Source organism: Bactrocera latifrons, unplaced genomic scaffold (genome assembly GCF_001853355.1).
Source record: "Bactrocera latifrons isolate USDA-ARS-PBARC rearing strain unplaced genomic scaffold, ASM185335v1 scaffold_416, whole genome shotgun sequence".
Taxonomy (NCBI): domain Eukaryota; kingdom Metazoa; phylum Arthropoda; class Insecta; order Diptera; family Tephritidae; genus Bactrocera; species Bactrocera latifrons.
Window position 1 is genome coordinate 5,387 of NW_017537064.1, and position 14,017 is coordinate 19,403.

The 14,017-nt window shown below is 39.3% G+C and overlaps 2 protein-coding genes across 4 annotated transcripts in view; one reads left to right on the plus strand and one right to left on the minus strand.

The window, feature by feature from the left end:
* Positions 1-2,223: 2,223 nt before the first annotated feature.
* The window catches only part of LOC108972692, a gene marked incomplete at its 5' end in the record, with an annotated part of 63,404 nt that continues 51,610 nt past the window's right edge, over positions 2,224-14,017 (plus strand). For all 3 annotated transcript variants that reach the window (XM_018939404.1, XM_018939406.1, XM_018939405.1), the window contains 3 exon segments: positions 2,224-3,089; positions 7,027-7,241; positions 7,373-7,772. In XM_018939404.1, coding sequence (XP_018794949.1) covers positions 2,224-3,089; positions 7,027-7,241; positions 7,373-7,772 — 1,481 coding nt within the window.
* On the minus strand, positions 10,428-10,985 carry LOC108972693. Its single transcript, XM_018939407.1, has one exon. The coding sequence runs from the start codon at positions 10,965-10,967 to the stop codon at positions 10,458-10,460; it is 510 nt and encodes a 169-aa protein (XP_018794952.1). The 5' UTR covers positions 10,968-10,985; the 3' UTR covers positions 10,428-10,457.

Consider the following 14,017-nt stretch of genomic DNA (forward strand, 5'->3'; position numbering starts at 1 on the left):
CACTCGGCCGAGTCACTGTCTCGCCGCTCCACTCGTTACGTGTGATCAAGGCATTAGGATGCATGTGATATAATACATACTCAACGACTGATTACTGAGCCAGTTATAATCTATTTCACTGTGTACTTCGTTGCAGTTCTTTTCTACTATTCCAAATACTTAGCAATTGTATTATTTTTGAGAAATCTGTTTAAAATTGCACGCACATATTAAAATGATTCCTACAAACATAAATGAAGTAGCTTGATGTCTTCTCTATTGAGGGAAGATAACTGTATTCCTAATCTTAAGGGCACAATTCCCAAGTTCAAAACCACTACAGTAGTCGGTAGTCTAAATCCAAGCTTTGGGAAGATCTCCTTACAAGCGACTCTCCCTTCAACTTTCCCTTCTAGTTTTGATTGGTGCGAGAAAAAACTCACTGTACCTTTTTTCTAGCAACTCTTCCCCGGTCACAAATCTTTCGTCAGCATATGAGCTACCAGGAGTTGTCTATGTGATGAATTGTCCAAGTTTCTAGAGATGCAATTGAGAGAGGAGTTAATTTCTGTTGACACACCCAGCACTTTTGAATGCCATTAAGTGCTGATTTCGATATGGGCTGCAGTACACTGCAGATACCGATGAGAGCCGCTCTTTAGATATGTTTAAGTTTTTTAGCGAACATGACCACATAACCTTTTCGAGCGCCTATGCCAGATGAATACAATGTAGAAGATTATTGCCATTTTCCAGATTTAAACATTATTTTTTTTTAAGTAGGGCAAAGCATTAAAAACGAGAGTAAGGAACTTTAATAGGCTAAACCTGACCTACTCCCTCCTACAGACTCTTCCACGGAACCACCTGCCAAGGAGTGATAAGACATTTAAGTCTCCTCTATGGCACGGACTGGCGAACGCCTATTCTGATCTAGATGTCTCAGTTTTGTCATGATGAAGCTTTCGAGTTCTCAGTGGACTGACACATGAGTGTCGTCAAATTTTCCACCGTAAAACTATCAGTGTACATAATTTTAAATTTTTCCCTTGTACTTACAAAGCGAGAGCAATAAAATAATACATGCTCAGCGTCTTCAAAACATGTCAAACACGTCGGACAATTCGGACGAATGTCGTGATGGGATCTGTACAGATAGCTTCTAAAGCACCCATGTCTACTTAGTAATTGGTATAGGGATAAATCCAGGTCGACATGTCGTCTGTCGATCCACGAATGGATGTCCGGTATCGGTCTGATGGTCCTCCATCCTTTGAGTTATGTTTGCCACCGCTACTGTCATATTGTTAAGCTTTTGACGCTCTCGTCTCTTTTGGCTTCTATAGATGACTCTGTTAACTTGTATATATATATTCGTCACCCTGGATGTCAATGGGCATCATACTGGCTATTACTTCAGCAGCATCACATGATATTGTTCGGAAAGCACTGATAACTTATAGTGCGGACAACCTGTTCACTGGGCTTATTTATCTGGCATATGTTTTGATACCTAGCGCTTGGATCCATGTTGGAAATGGATATATAGTACTTGTCATACAACCGATCTCATTACCTTTAAAGTAAAACTCGGCGGCTGGAACGCACACAGTCTTTATTTACCATCATTCTCGATCAGGATTTTATTCGCTTTACCTTCAGTGTATTCTAGGTGGTCCATAAATTTGAGCCTTGAGACTATTATTAGAAATATACTTTCCTTCACTTTTCTAGTATTTATGAGCAAGACTTCCGTGACATTCGGTATGAGTTGGATGTTGTTTGTGCAAGGCATGGATATGTCATGTTATTATTATTTACTTGTTTTCGCTTACAAATATAATTAAAACTAAGTTCAAGTAATACAAAAGATATTGGAATATTCGTTTATTAATAAAAAAAACAAATTTTCCTTTTTAATTTCATGCGACCCTCTCGTTATTCACCAATGCCAAACCACCACACTCACACACCACTCTATTAAACGTTCGACATCCGTTCACGCGGAAATGCTACCAAACGATGATAATGGCAACGGAAATGCCAAACTAAATATCCGCCGACGAAACTTTCCGCAACGCCCCTACTGCTGTGTCGGAAATTGAAAAACACAAAAATGGAAAATGGAAAATGCGCCACCACAACCACCTCCGTCAACACCGCCACCAACTGTGCTCGCGTGCCAAAATTCAACGACACGACAACACACGCTTGCTGATTTTCAAAATTTATGCTTGCGCACAGATACGCCTCTCCTCGGACAAACTGAGTTTTGATCTAGTGCCCGATTTGGGCAGCAACCTCACCTACTCAACGGTGATAAGAGTGAATAGAGCCACCTCTTGGCATTCCGTTGAGTTGGACTACAAAGCGGGCGAAATCACTTTCACCGTTGACTACCATCTGCGACAGAGTCAAATGTTCGGTTTGACTTTTAATATCGGTGATAAGTTAATTATAGGTAGCAGTCTTAAGTCGGCCGCCTCTGGGCTGGTCGGCTGCATACGTGACATCGAAATAAATGGTCATCTCATCGAGCCACGACATGTTGTGAAGACGGAACGTGTGGTAGGCGAGGTGGCGTTGGATAATTGTAATTACATTGATCCGTGCAAACGGCCGAATACTTGCGAACATGGCGGCAAGTGTTTCGTGAAAGATGATCGTGTCACATGTGACTGCAAACACACCGGCTATATCGGCAAGAACTGTCACTTTACGAAATACCGCAAGACTTGCGAGGAACTGGCGCTGCTTGGATACACCAAATCTGATGTATATCTCATCGATATTGATGGCAATGGTGTTTTTCCACCGGCGCATGTTAAGTGCGACTTCCAGAGCTTGGAGAATGCTACAAAAACTATTGTCGAGCACAATCTGCCGAGTCAAGTTGATGTGCGTTCGACTAGCGAAAGTGATTTTAGCTATAACATTCGTTATCGTGAATTCTCACCAGACATGTTGCAAGAATTGATCTCACATTCTTTATATTGTACGCAGTACATCAAGTATGACTGTTATAAGGCGCCTTTGGAGCTGCACTCGGCAACTTGGTTCACTTCGTCCGCCAAAAATCTGACTGTGGATTTTCTCGGCAACGCAAAACGGTATGTTTTATATGATAAGTATATATAGTACAATAATAATTCTGAAAGCATAGTGATTTCCTTGTGTCATGTGCCGGAAAAGACATATCTCCACATGGTGATAATTTAGTATACAAAGAGGGCAAGGAATTAATTATTGTATGTTTTTTTAAGGAACTAGGAAACAGCTTCCACCGAATTTCAATAATTTTTTTTATAAAACTAACGGTCCGATTTTTGTACCCTGTGCAAGTTATACTTATTAAGTTTGCTAGCCTCTAGGTGTTTCGAAAAAATTAAAAAAATTTTTCGCGGAATTTTTTAAAGTTTGAAAAGCCAATTTCATGAATATATGATGGATATTTTTGAGAAACGAAAATTTGTTGATGAAATTTTAGTGTGAATGAAAAAACGAAAATTCCTATGTTAAATGTATGGGAACCTACAAAAAAAATAGCGACCGCTTAGAGTTAAACTACAGCGCTTCGCTGAGGGAGGACTTTTTGTTTGTCATTCACTAACATTTGAGGTGGTAAGAGTTAAAAAATAATTCAAAAAAATTTTTTAAGCACCCTAATATATATATACCCTATATACATATATAGGCATATACGAGCTGAGTCGATTTAGCCAAGTCCGTCTGTTTGTATATAAATATATCTCAACTAGTTCCTCAGTTTTTGATATATCGATCTGAAATTTTGCATACGTTCTTTTTTCTACAAGAAAGTGTTTATTTGTCGGAACCGCCAATCGACCTACTACGGCATGTAGCTACCATAACTGATCAACTACCAACAACAGTGTTCAGGAGATCATTCTGGTCCAGGGTAAATCGGTTTAGAGAACTCTTCGCTATCATCAAGGTCCATCTTTCAAAGATTGTAGAAATTCTAACTGAACGCTGTCCATTCAGCATTCATGCAGTAGGACTGAACTTTTTAACGGATGATAATCCATCTATCTTGTCTGTTTGAAAAAAGATGAGATAGAATTAACTTTTCCTCCTCAAATGCATTTATTTTACCATATCAAAAACACTTTCTTCAACTTTTTTTGCCGTTCTTCCTTTTCGCTGTATGGCGCCAATTGGGTATTCCAAGTTTAGCTAGGTTCTTCTTCACCTCACCAACAGAGTGGAGGTCTTGCTTTTCTTTTGCTTCCTCCGGCGGAACCTCAGCGCTGAACTATGTCATTAACGTCGCATAACTCGAATAGCTCATCGCTCCATCAACTGCGGTATTCGCCCTTTCCAATGCGCAAATGACCATAAATCTTTCGCAGAACCTCGAAAACTCGTAACATCGACTCATCAGGACAGGAATAATGAGTGATTTATATAGTTTTGTTTTGTTTTTTTTCGTCGAGAGATAACTTTCTTCTCAGTGGCCTACTAAGTTCGAAGTAGCACCTGTTTGCAAAAGTTATTCTGCGTTGGATTTCGATGCTGACATTTTTGTTGATGTTATTTCTGGTTCCAATATAGACGACATTAGCTACAACTTCGAAGATATGACTGTCAACAGTGACATGAGAGCCAAGTCGCGGGTGTTCCGCTCTTGCCAAACCAAAGCAAAAATACCTTGAATCTCATTTTCGACAACCATATGAAATAGCGGGTATAGAAATAAAACACCTAAGTAGATTTATGGTAAGTTCTGGGCGATAGGTGATATCAACCAAAGGAGCTTTTTCATATGGCTTCACAAAGGACTTAACAGTCCAAGTGTGATCTCCAGCGCTAGACATCAGCCATTTAATACAGAATATAATACCAATAAATTGAGATTTCATCAATATTCACAAAGAATGTTAAGAATTTCTATAGCAACGTCATAAATAAATTGTCAAAATCGTTATATCTGTATATTGATTGGAGGCATCAAAATTCATAGGTCATAATAACCATATTCCGGGGGATGGATAGTATATTGTATTTGCAGTGTTTAGAAATGTTCCAAAAAATTAAACTACTCTCATACCGCTACCTTTCCTTAAGAATATTGAAATTCCAAAAGTAATAACCTACAACACTTCCCCTACTTTTCATTTCAAGACTTAAATCAACTGAATGGTGTGCGAGTAATCAACAAACTTGCCCCCACATTTCAGTGTTCACATGACCATTTCAACAATATTGACAATAGTACAGTTTGCTGCCACAACATTTCACTACCAGCAGAAGTCGTAATTTAATGTTTGCTTGACATTTGTAGGAAAACAAACATTGCACAGTCAGGCTGACTGACATTAACACAGACAGTAGCATAGACAGCCGCACAGACCTTAAGCGCTAGCACTTGATTATTAATATAAACTGACTGTGCTCCAATTTGCGTCTTGTCACTCATGCTGCAATGCCCGGGAAGCAAATTGTAAGGCACTGAGCGACAATTTCACTTGACTTTGTGAACGTGCTCAACCTCACGCCCGCAACCCCTTCCCGCATTGGAGCACCCGACCGGCAAGCGACTATACTCGTTTCTTCATTTCACTCGCATTATGTTCACATACTTATATGAGAATGTATGCATATGTAATTGCATGCGAATTCATGTGTCAAGCAGCAGTGAGCTATCAACGGCAGAATGCCACAAGTAGTGCCAACACTTTTCCATTCACTCAGTTGTCTCCGTCGTTGGTCATCGTCTGCAGTAGTCTATGAATACGAGCGAGTAATTTCTGTCAGCAATGATGCCAACTAGAGATGATTTGTGTACTGACTCAACACGCAACAACACTAATAAACACACAACTCTATTGGATAATGACAACAGTCGTAATCACAATTGTAATGCCAACATAGAAAGTGGCTGAGAGAGTATGTAAGAGAATGACAGCGGGAATAATAACGTGACACTTGACAGACATTGTAAAATTACATAAGAAAATTACGATATTAGCAGGGAAATGTATAACACAGTCACTTAAATGTGATATTCGAGCTTTAAGGATCAAGGGTGGAGGAATAAATTTCACTAAAAACAAGAACCGAAGCTATAATACCCTTCAAAGGTAAAAAGATTTTTTATAAAATTTATCGGTCAGTTTTTAGAGCAGCTATATGCTATAGCAAGCCGAACTAAATTCTTCGAAGATTGCACTATTGATATTGCGGAAAAAAATTAGCCCTCTTTTATTGAGCCCACTCTTAACTGAAAAAGTAAAATATACTGTTAGGTGCTTGTGAGTCGGCGTGATCCTCATTTGAAAACATGGATCCCAAGTCCTTTATCCTGCCTCCAAGGATTAGGTTCCTGAAGCCGCGCAGGGATCTACGTCTCGTAAACGGGAAGATGGTCGTTTTCGAGCCAGACTAACCCCACCGCACCATTCTTAACCTCTTTGTATTTAGTCGCAGAGAGTGTCGTCGAATTTGCCTCTGGATATAATAACAATGTCATCTACATATTCTTGACGACAGCGAATAGCATTATCAGTTAGCAATACTAGTAGGCCATCCACGACCAGGCTCCATAACAGAGGGATAGCAATCCACCCTGCGGACAAAATCTTCTAGTGCCGAGATGAATCCTATTATCTATTATTGTGATTTCAGATATTATGTTGCCCATTACGGCTTCTATTTGGCTATACTCTTGTTGGGACGCTGCCTTACAAGCTATATTAAATTACTCTAAGCTCTTTACTAATTTTTCGTTCATATCCACTACTTGTGGAGTGGAATATTTACAATGTCATGGAATTATAACTACTACTGTTGAATATCGTCAAAATTTAAGTAATTTAATTGATGAGAGACATATGAGCTAGAAAGCCTTATTATACTCTCGCACTTCCTATTAACTTATAAATTTGGCCAGCAACAGTCTATTATATACAAGCGGATATTTTTCATGTATTTCAGACAATGTCAAACAGCCAAATTTTTCTATTGTGCACTAATTTAATGTTTATTTTTGAAATTTACATGGTTATTGCACACTTGGAACGACAGCGGTGCTTGCCCTTGCTCCATCAATAAAACATGTGTGGACCCAAATCAATCATGCAACTGTGATGTAAAGGAAAACAAATGGTACTCTGATGAGGGCTTTTACAATGAGCCGCACAGCCTTGGCATAACGAATATGTACTTCTTGCAGCAAAAGGACTTGGAGGAGGACTCACAAGGGCGTATTACACTGGGGCCATTAGAGTGTGTGGAAACAAGTGAGTTGAAGAAGAGATGAGAGCTTTAAATAACGCAATTTAATTTATATTTTCATTGAACTGTATTTTTTTCGGATACCGAATTTACTTACTCTCTTCGCTTTATTTCTTTACTTTTTCACTACTCACAGACACCCAAAAGTATGTTGTCACTTTTACCACATCGCAGTCGTACATCGAAGTGCCCGGCTGGCGGAAGGGCGATATTGCCTTCTCCTTCCGCACCACCGGCGAAAAAGCCATTCTACTCTTTCAGCCACCCATTCGTCCGAACCATCCATCCTTTATGGTCGCGCTCACCGGCGACTATCAGCTGACATTCAATTTCACCCTCAGCACCGGCACGACAAGAGAGCTAGTAATTAACTCGCATCGCAAACTGAATGGAGGTGAATGGCATAAGATTTGGATCGACTACAATGAGTATCACGTGCGCTTTATGATAAATACAGACTATCAAATGGTTGATCTGCTGCCGGAGGAGGAATTCGGACCATTCGAGGGCAGCATGTATATCGGCGGCGCCACAGCGTAAGTAAAAATACACGTATTGCTTAAATAAACTTTTTTCCACATATTACTCTTCCCAAAATATTTGAACACAGATAAAAACTTAAACGGTACAGCGCCAGCGCTTGCAGCTCGCTTCTTCTACTATGAAATTTTTTACTGGCGACTGTAATTATTATCCTTCCATTGATTTATTATGGAAATTTGTATTTAATTATTATTGCGAAGGAAAAGAAAACCGGAAAGAAAAACAGACGCGCAGAAAATGTAAATATGGTGCACTCATCCCAAGGCAACACTTTGTTCCTACATTTTTACATATATTTAAAGAAAGCGACCACAAATGGCTCGCTTCGGCAACGTAGACGTTACCCTTGCCGTTGAGCACAACACGCCATACCAATTTGGATTTATCGATTTAATTGGAGTTATAATGTATGCCATTAACTGTGAGCCCATTCAGTCAAAACTGATTTACGCAAATGTGGCAGACAGGCGCTCCGTCAGCAAATTTATAGGCAACTACGAGCTGCGCAAAGTAACGCTAGCAAATTTACATACATACTTATGATATGTGTGTGGACTAGCATGTTACGGCCCTGAAATGCACATTCAATACATCCAGCGTTTCTTGCATTTCTCTCAAGCGCCTGGGGAAAAGGCGCAAATCAATCACCTTAACGACTCCTTAATTAACAGCGAACACTTTTGCAATCTTTTTACAATTAATCAACTCGACTTTTCACTACCTTAATTTTTATTAATAACACTCATTTACGATGGCGGCGTCGGCAACTGCACGCTCTGCTCATTGCTACGAACTTGAATATTCGAGAGTATTTGCATTCACGCATAATCCACTTCAAACTTAAGCTGCAGCTACGGCGTTATTTACAGCTATATCGGTATATATTTAAAGGGTATGCTTAAATGCATACATATACCATATAGTATACCAATGAATATCCTGTAGGTAAAAGCACCGACTGCCGAAGTTGACTCAAAACTTAGAATTTACTCATAAGTTCAGAATTTAAAGTTTGCCTCTCAAAATATAGCAGAGTTAACAGCAGTCCGCCAATCGTTTCTTCTTTTTGTCGTCGGGTCAGCACTTCTCCAAGCTTCGATATATCTGATAAAAGGGCTTGCAAACCTACAACTGATTTTGAACCTTATAAATAAAGGTTAATATATCTGTTTATAACGTCACTTGGTACATATTATTAGTTAATATGTACGATATCTTAGTAGAAATAAGTATATGTGCAATCTTGGAAAGATTTGCGTGGAAACAACTTACTTTAGTTTAATAATGAAGGAAAATGCTGAGACCCTTGTTGAGTAACCTTATACCGAGAATTGTGAAGTTAAGTAGCTATGTTTTATTCATATGAATTAAATCATCCGCCTTTGGTTATTTCTATATTTATCGCTATAGAAGACATCTTAATACAATCAAGCGAAAATATTTCAGCTAATTATATCCTTTGGTTGTAAGAATTATAGATTTTGGGGTATAACCTCGACAACACGTCATTGTTTTTTGAACTGAATAGATGTGAGCATATACTGGTACCTACACTCCTTTTCTACTCACCGTTATTAGCATTTTGAATCAAATATCACCGTTGCTTACACATTTTCCCGCTGGGTGTTTTTATTTTCACAACTGTTTACCGAAGCATATATGTAGGAATGGGCGTTCGCGCTTAATTGTCATGCTCTTCTTTGGCCCTCGATGGTGGTGTTTTAATTCCGACAACGTGTAAATAGGTGAGCCAATCAAGCAATCAATGCATAAGCAATAAAAATCACTGGCGTGTTCAGAGAGTGAAAGATGGTGTGAAGGGTAAGGAGAATATTTCAATCACATTGAAATAAAGTGAGAAATAGTAATGCAATAATGCGCATTTAAGTGTGTTACTAAGATTTATTAAGCACGCAAGGAAGTTCCACACACAACTGCTTGGGTAGAGTACGTCAATGCAATACCCTTAGGTTGTGGTTTATTGTTGAAATTTGCAAAGTTAGATTGAATTATCTATTTAGGGACTATGTCTGTTTTTTAGTCTTACAAATCGTTCAACTTTATTACGAAAATTCAAGTTCTCTAAAGAATGTTATGGTCAACATTATCGGCTTACTGCGCGTACTATTCGCAACACCATCACCCATCTTGAGATCCAGCATTCATTATTGGACAATATCAGTCAAATGTCAGTATAGTAACGCCGAAGAAGAGAATGAGACCCATTCCTGGCTTAATGTGTATATAAGAAAACTTGACGAATTTTAAAGGTCAATAGTCAGGCGGAATATATCAAATTATCTGCCCTTTCTAAGCCTATTTCACCCAATAGTCAGGGAGTCCAAAATCCTTAGACACTCTCTTTCTGAGCCCTAATCTCACTTCCAAATAACCACACTCACTTCCTTCATAACGGAGCGGTTGGTATAAAATAGTGGGAGTAGGATTAAAACTGGTTTACATTCATGGCAATTTCCTCTTATGCATGCATAAGGCAAGGTGTTTTTAACCACACTCAGTTCTCAAAGTACGCACCCAGGAAAACCCTCTCCCACAAGAGATATATTTCTTAAATTCCTACTTTTAATATCGGCATATATTTTAGTAACTTTTTTAATTATTATTTACAATATTGGGCATATAAACGGTATAAGCAATAAAAACAAACAAATTAAATTCTAATTAAAAACCAAAGCTCTCCGAGACCGTTTCCTCTGATTAAGTGGTGCATCTTCTGGCTTCTCTAGCTTAACATCACGTTCCTCCTTTACATCCTCCCTGCGCCTCTTTGTCGCTGTGATTTTTACTTCTGCCTCCTGAAGCTTAACATCAAGTTCCTCCCTTTCATCATCTCGGCTTCTCTTTGTCGGTGTTTCCGTTGTTTTTACCATGACATGCTTTTCATATGACAGACCTAATCGACATTGCCGCAATATCCGCAACATGGAGAGTCTTAAGCGTTGGCGGAATATTTGTTCCTGTTGGAGAGTTTCTAAGTCCGTGAAATTTTCTTGCTCTTTGGTGCGCGAAATTAGTGTGTCAGTGACTAGGAGTTTTGATTTTATCAGTGGCAAACAGGGAACTACAGATATGTGTTTCTTACGATATTTCAACTCACTCAAGTGCACAAAGAGTGTGTATCCCAGTGTGGGTTTGCCACTCTTGTCAAAACTTTTATTGGTGGACATTTTAATATTTGTATGCTTTCGTCGCTAAGATTTCGAAGTGTATGATTGGTCCGATGAAATGCTGCACTTTTTATAGAAAAGGATTCAGGTAAAGCGGACGTATTGTAAATACGTAGGTAAAAATTTCTGTCCTAAAACAAGAGCAGGTAGATGTTTTGTGCACGAACCTGCTTTAGGGTGTTTATGGTAAACAAGTGAATTTTGAAACTAAAATAATAGTAAACAATAGAGCAGTGCTATTTAATGAAAGAAAATGGCATTCTGAGTTCGGTCACAGCTGTTTACTTGTGAAATAATTTTACCGTAGCTAGAATATTCTTCACATATAAAGAAGTTCCTAAACAGTTCTAGTATGAGAGAACCTGGTACCGTAAATCGAACTGCCTTTGACAGAACGAAATGGAGCTGCCTTATGACACTATGTCTGTAAACTGACATTGACAAGACCACTCCGAGGCGTTTGATACTAAACGAGGTTTCAGATACGGCGACTCCCTATTGTGCGACGGCTTCAATCTACTCCTGGAGAAAACAGTTCGAGCTGAAAATCTCAATAGAGAAGTTAGTTCCGGATGGATAGTCTGGATAAGAAAGCGAAGCAATTGCCACTGTTGATAGTCATAATACGTAGTCGTAGATAATTTCGTCTATCTTGAAACATTTACACCAACAACAACGACAGCCTCGAAATCCAACACAGAAATAATTCGTTCCAACTGGTGCAACATCGGACTGAGTAGGCAATTGAGAAGTAAAGACCTCTCCCGATTAAGAAAGACCAAACTCCACAAGTCACTCGTCATCCACGTCTTACTTTAAGGTAGAAAGACAACGACGATGACAACGTCTGAAGAGCCGACGTAGCGAACGCAGCACTCGCCGGTGGAAGCAGAGGAAGACGAAGACCTCCACATCATTGAAAATTGGTGCCAAACAGCGAAAAATAAGAACGACTGGGGGATTTCGGGGATTCCGACAAAGAAGCAGATTCTTGGAAGGAAAAGGACGTATGCAAAATTCCGGAGCGATACCTCAAAAACTGACGGACTAGTTTGCGTATACGACAGACAGACGGTCGGCAGTGTAGCTAAATCGACTCAGCTCGTTACGCTGATCATTTATTTCATTTATATGTATATATATTCATATATTTAGAAGGTCTTCAACGGAATAGTAGTAGTTAAAAAACCAAAAACATTTTTGTTGAATAAAGTGGTTTTAACGGTGTACCGTTACTGCTTATAGCGCCACCGGTAAGCCTTCGCATCGCATGACTCCTGAATTGAAGTCCAACAAAAGTAAGCGATATTGTTGCAATGCTAATTCAGAACATGACATTTGTTGTTGCAGCATTTTAAATGCACATTTTAGCGAAGGCTCTTAATGTACGCGAAAATGGCCGCTCCAGAGCCGCAGCACAATGGCCGAACAACAAAGTTAAATGAAGCGTGCCGCCACATGTTGCTGTCAGTGCAAAAAGCGCAAACACTTTTTGGCAACGACAGCGGAGCTTTTAAATAAAATAGTCGTTTATGCGAATGCAGCTACGACACGGCATGCGTTGCGAGCGGAAGTTGAGGTGAATGCATGCACGCGCGCGTGTGTGTGTGTGTAACATTGGTCACGCATTACGCGGGTATGGCAGAGACCTGCTGCAATGCGGCACAGACCTTCTACCGCTTCCGCTTTGTAACATCCTATATGTGCCATTTTGTTGTAGCTGTTGTCGTTGCTGTTGCTGTTGCCAGCTTTGACGACAACGTCATTGTCGTTAGCGCCATGCCAATAGCTGTCACAGCATGAAAGCGCTTAATTGCTTGTGATGGCATTAAATAAATTTTTAATTGCTTCGCACTTTTCATTCACGCTTCCGACGCTCCCATGGGCGCCGTAACGACGACCTCTTCTTACACATGCACACTTTTTCAATGCCTATACATATGTATTTGTGTGTATGAGTGCCCTTTACTGCTCTTTTATGCTACTCCTTGATGAGTCGATCGTTGGCCGCCATTGTGTGCTTTACTTGTGCGATTCTTTTTGTGTTCGCACTTGATTGCTGTTGTGTCACTTAACATCATGCACCGAATCTATGTATATATATGAATGAGTGTGTGCGTATGCATATCGAAATTTCTCCATTTCCGAAGGTTACGTATACGCTCCGGTGGAACTGTGTAAACACCCCTCCATATGCATACAATTTATTTCGCTCAAGTAATTTGATTTTATAAAGACGGCTTCATTTCGTATATAAGTAGAAGGGGTTAACCGTTGCCCCATTTTATCATTTAATAAACAGATTAAACTAAGATTATTCTTAAATGTTGAAATTCTTGAAAATGTTGTCTTAGTACAGTAAAATCAGCTGCAACATTGATAGGATTTGAGGAATTCTCTACTAAAATCTTCGGACATATGTAAGCAGAAGGTTAGTGGATAAAATAGAAAATCTACTCTCATGCTTTTTTTTTGTTGAGAGAGAATGTTTCAAGTGACACTAAAAGAGAGCGAATGACGCAGAGGCACGCGACTCATCAACCCGACATTATAAATGAACGGAACAATAATGGCCATTGGAGTGGGCGTCGGAATCTATACTCGAAGTTGAATATAATGCGAACCATCAAATGAAATAACTGTTGGTACAATGAAAATTATAAAGGGCTGACCGACTAATCAAGGCGAAATGGAATGTCTTAGGAATATGTAGGATCGGCAATATCATGTGCTAGAGCTTCGAAGAAAAACAGCGGATGATACAATAAAATATTTGAAGCAAAATCTAATAAGGAGATCTAAGTAAACAGTCAGTTCCACACAGTTAATTTTCGGCCCTTCAGTGGCGCTTCATGATTTTTTTTCTGTAAACTATATTCGGCTCATTCGTGTCTTAAGGGTCCCTCCACAAATTTTTTGAATACAAAATCTTTGATATTCTGCCTTTGGGAAACAATTGCCCGATGCATCTCGCATATGCATTTGTCGGACGGCGGGTAGGATGCAGGCCACAATTTATGTTGAATACAAAAAGTTCAAAAAGATTCATA

Bases quoted from the DNA above. Each gene is read 5' to 3' on its own strand.
- LOC108972693 (XM_018939407.1), bottom strand. From the start codon at position 10,967: ATGTCCACCAATAAAAGTTTTGACAAGAGTGGCAAACCCACACTGGGA.